The 4,151-nt window shown below is 37.5% G+C and overlaps 1 protein-coding gene across 1 annotated transcript; it reads right to left on the bottom strand.

Moving 5' to 3' along the window:
* Positions 1-965: 965 nt before the first annotated feature.
* LOC124722643 lies at positions 966-2,942 on the bottom strand. Its single transcript, XM_047247790.1, has 5 exons — positions 2,702-2,942; positions 2,025-2,621; positions 1,795-1,891; positions 1,436-1,524; positions 966-1,321 (listed from the first exon to the last, which is right to left on the bottom strand). Exons 1-5 carry the CDS (start codon positions 2,940-2,942, stop codon positions 966-968), a joined length of 1,380 nt encoding a protein of 459 aa, XP_047103746.1.
* Positions 2,943-4,151: the final 1,209 nt, after the last annotated feature.

Raw genomic sequence — 4,151 nt, forward strand, 5'->3', positions numbered from 1 at the left:
GCTCCGAATCTTAAGGAAGTGCATGAAACACAGTGCAGACATTAAATGGGACAACTGAGTACATTTTGAAGCATATTTCAAATATGTTATCAGTATTCCCAACAGTTCTACCATATTGCACTGGATTCTGTGACTTTAGTTGTTGGTTTATGAACATGCTGTAAACAGTCTATGTTGTATGTTATGTTATCAATTATAAAACATTTCCTGTGCTTCTTTGTGTTTTCATTGAGATCTTAAATGATGATTGCTTAGTTGCAGAAGTCATGATTTCCACTACTAATTTTTCTTCTTTTATTGTTGAGACATATACAATTACTTGCTAAGCAATAAGGTAAAGGCATACAAATCTGACTGTGAGAAAGAAACTGTCATTCAAAATTCTATAGTTTTTGATGATGTGAACTGTTGTAATAAATAGTATGCAATAATGTATAAAAACCAAACTCCATTGAAACAGTCCTTGGATGAGCACTGGTAGCAACTGACTGCTGTTTCATCCTCAGGTTATAAGCATCACTAAAGGTGAAATTGTACGAGTAAGTGGTGAGCAAACTGCTGCCCCACCAGCGCCTTAGACCGCTCTGCTAATCTTGTGTGGCTTGAACTTACAGTTAATGTAAATAAACATTTTTCAATGGTTATGAACATATAATGCATTCAACTGAAAACAAAATATATTTACAATTTAATGATAATTTGGTTTGAACAATAATATTTACAATAACTATTTAATGTTGAACAAAATAATAAACAACACAGTAAATAACCAAGACACTGATCATAACACAAAAATTTAAAAAAATACTAGACAAATCGAACCTTCCTAGCTTTTGCTTATGCAAACTCTTTCACATGATATGTGTAATGTAAGTCCTCCACAAACTCATTCTCAATTGATATTGTTGCAAGATCATTCAAATGAATTTTGTTCATGGTTGATCGGAGGTATGTCTTTATCAATTTCAGTTTTGAGAAACTCTTCTTTGACTCGCAACTGTCACTGAGTGTGTTAGGGGAATTCTCAGAGCAGTGTTAACATTCGGGCAAAAATTATGTCTTCCCATAAACTTCAGAATCTCTTTTGGACCTATTCCAGGTTTCAACAATGTTGAAAGCACTTTTAGGTTATCTCTCAACTCCAATGCATCAATGTCGCTTGACTCATGATCTTGCAAAATCGATGTGAGGTTTCTACACTTTGTGTCCAGGCTGTCAGGAGCTGTATTCTTCAGCTCGTCAATGTCGTAGAGAAAATCAAAATAATCAAAATGAGCTTTCAGTTGACTGAATCTCTCATCCAAAGATGTGATTACTGTATCTTAAAGATAATAGTAGAATTCAATCTTATTTCGTTTTGTTGGGTCATCTATTGTCTCATCCCTTCCTTCATAGGTAAAGTGTATTGGCTTCTTACTTCATCACCGAGAAACACTTATCCATTGTAATGTCAGATCTTCTAGCTGTAATTCTTTAGCCAAATCCTTAGAATCCATCAAGAAAGACACAAACTTTTCTTCTGTTCTGCAGGTCTCATTTTATGCTTTCGTATTTCAAGCATTTCCACGGTCTCAGAAACATTTATGTCAGTGGTCTGGATGGTCTTACCGACTGCACAGATGTGAAGCACAATGTCATATCAGATTACCAGAGAAGTGAGAAAGGTGTAATTTTTTATTTGATGCACAAGTGACGTTATTTCGTGAGCGGTCATGCCATTGAATTTTTCTGATATCTGAACCAGTGCATCAAAAACATCTCCAATTTGAAACCTCAGTGATGGTACTTTCTCACCTAGTATCGTTCAGTGGCTTCAGCGACAGGTTAAGCAGATACTTCAAGACATCCCAATGTCGAACGGAGGATGAGAAGAAGACATACAAGCTTTTCACTGTCGAAAACATGGAAACAGCATATTTAGAAGACTAGCGGCATCATTTACATCAGGATTCAGTGAGTGGCTCCTACATGGTACATAAAATGATCTCTTGTTCATATCTGAAATTCATTTCTGGAGATCAAACTTCTTTCTTGCCCTCTCATATTACACAATAGGATTTTTTTATCTTCCAAGAACTTGAGTATGACTTGCATCAAAGTGGAGCATAAAGAATCAGGCATTGGAAGAAATCTCAGGAAATGCTCACAAATTTGGACATCATATACCCCGTGGAGTCTTGTCTCCTGGACGAAACGTACCACGACTGTCATCTGCTCAACTTTTGAAATATCTTGTGTGCAGTCCGGAATTATACTGTAATACTTTGCAGATTTCATCATTAATAGAATGTTGTTGGTTATAGATGATCCAATAAGATGAATTATTTGATTCTTTGTTTCTTTTCCAAGATAATGATGACCCTTGTTCTCACCTTGCTTTGTTCTGTGCAGGTGCTCCATCATCACAGTGTCAAACTTTCCTAATAATTCAACAAGTTTCAAGAAGATTCTGTTGTCAGGCTGAAAGAGTGTATCTGTACTTCCTCTCAAAGGCAGACAGTGCTGACCCAGGAAATGAATTACTGCTATTAAGTGCTCAAGAATATTTTTCCAATGTTCGCTTTCAGTATTCAGAAGCCTTTGATGATGGGCTTCGGCAGTCCCTCGGAAAACACGATCCACTTTTTATGTGAATTCAAATGCTCGGTAGACTTCCTTTGACTTTCGCGATATGATGTAAGGTTCCACCAGTAGCATATACCGTTCTTTGAAATTTTTACTGTAGCTGACGAAATAAGCTTGCAACAAAAAAGCTTGCTCTTTGAGTACACCAACCAATGTCTATCTGCTTCTTCTAAATTCTTCAAAGAATAGCTGTAGTGCACAGGGCTGAAACTCCAGTTGTCCACGTTTTTAGGACATTCTTCAGTTCCCCTAATGCGCTTGGGGGACCTCGCATGACCAAAGTCGTTCGAATGCAGTCGGTAATAATTTCCAGCCATCTTCTGGGATATGAGTCAATTGTGTCTTTCAGTTTAGGCTCGCCTTAAATCCATTTTCCTGTGGTGAGTACCTTGGCTGATGTTCGTCAGGTATTTTCTGAATCGGGTTGCCTAATTTCTGTTCTGCCTAATGTTTCAATCATGAAGCTTTCATCACAAAGCAGATCTTGAGTCCAGACAAGGTCTGTTGAACATGTTGTGGATGGCCCACCGTCAGCAATGCGACTGTATGCAGTGGTCGCAGTACTGTGTTCGTCAACTTTCTGGTCATGTCTCGAAGATAAAGATGTAGCTGCAGTACCTCCACTAGGATCTGTAATTTCAGGATCTATTTTTCCACCCTCACTGCTGTTGGGTCGTTCTCTCTTTGGCTTGAAATATCGTTGTCGTGCATCCTTTTGCTTCTTATCGTCATCTTCCTTCATCACCCGTCTTTTCCTATATTCACTGCCAGGCAGTCTTATTCTACTGTCGGACATGTTTCGATCCAGCCTGCAAAGAATGATTACATGAAACTGACTGTTGCTGTCCGTGTACTAACTTTGTTTGCAACACACTTCACAGACAATTTCCTGATATTCCACTGCACATAAATGGAAAATTATATTACTGTTCAGGAGATGAAGTCATAGGAATTGAGCCGTGTGAAATTTAATTTCGTGACAAATTTCACTACAGACGCAGGTGAAACTGTCAAAGAGTGGGACGGAAGACAATGGAGAGAGGAAGAATAAGTAGATGGAGTAGCATAATAATGTCATAATTACACAGCCAACCAGCGATGGGTTCTAATGCTAGTCAAAATATATTAATTCACAGGACTGCAGTTGTTCAGTTCAAAGAACTGACACTCAACATCTGTCATAATTTCCATGTACCACTTCTTTCGTGTCTGATTATGGAATATGGGGTAACAAATTAGTCATCGCCGTATCACTTCACTTTTCTTCGATTTATATTTATTCTAGCTATTGGGATGATGCATGCTTATTTGCCAAGTTGACAATTTTTGAAGTAACAGATCATAAGAAAAATAAATTTTCCTATTCTGCAATCTTGAAGGAGAAAAATTCTAACTTATGAGTAACGAGCATGTGCAGTTCTAATTGTATGTTATACAAAAAGTACTTACATATTACATCCCAAGTTGCAAGAATTTCGAACCTACCAATTCTTCTGTTCTTACGAAATGCAATGAAGGAGCTTCTG

Source organism: Schistocerca piceifrons, chromosome X (assembly GCF_021461385.2).
Source record: "Schistocerca piceifrons isolate TAMUIC-IGC-003096 chromosome X, iqSchPice1.1, whole genome shotgun sequence".
Taxonomy (NCBI): Eukaryota; Metazoa; Arthropoda; class Insecta; order Orthoptera; family Acrididae; genus Schistocerca; species Schistocerca piceifrons.

What these genes read in the sequence shown, in the direction of transcription:
- LOC124722643 (XM_047247790.1), bottom strand. Translation starts at nt 2,942, where the DNA reads ATGGCTGGAAATTATTACCGACTGCATTCGAACGACTTTGGTCATGCG. An exon ending in TATGAGAGGGCAAGAAAGAA is followed by an intron (nt 1,892 to 2,024) that starts GTTTGATCTCCA and finishes TGTTTTCGACAG; the next exon opens with TGAAAAGCTTGTATGTCTTC. An exon ending in AAGCCACTGAACGATACTAG is followed by an intron (nt 1,525 to 1,794) that starts GTGAGAAAGTAC and finishes TGAGACCTGCAG; the next exon opens with AACAGAAGAAAAGTTTGTGT.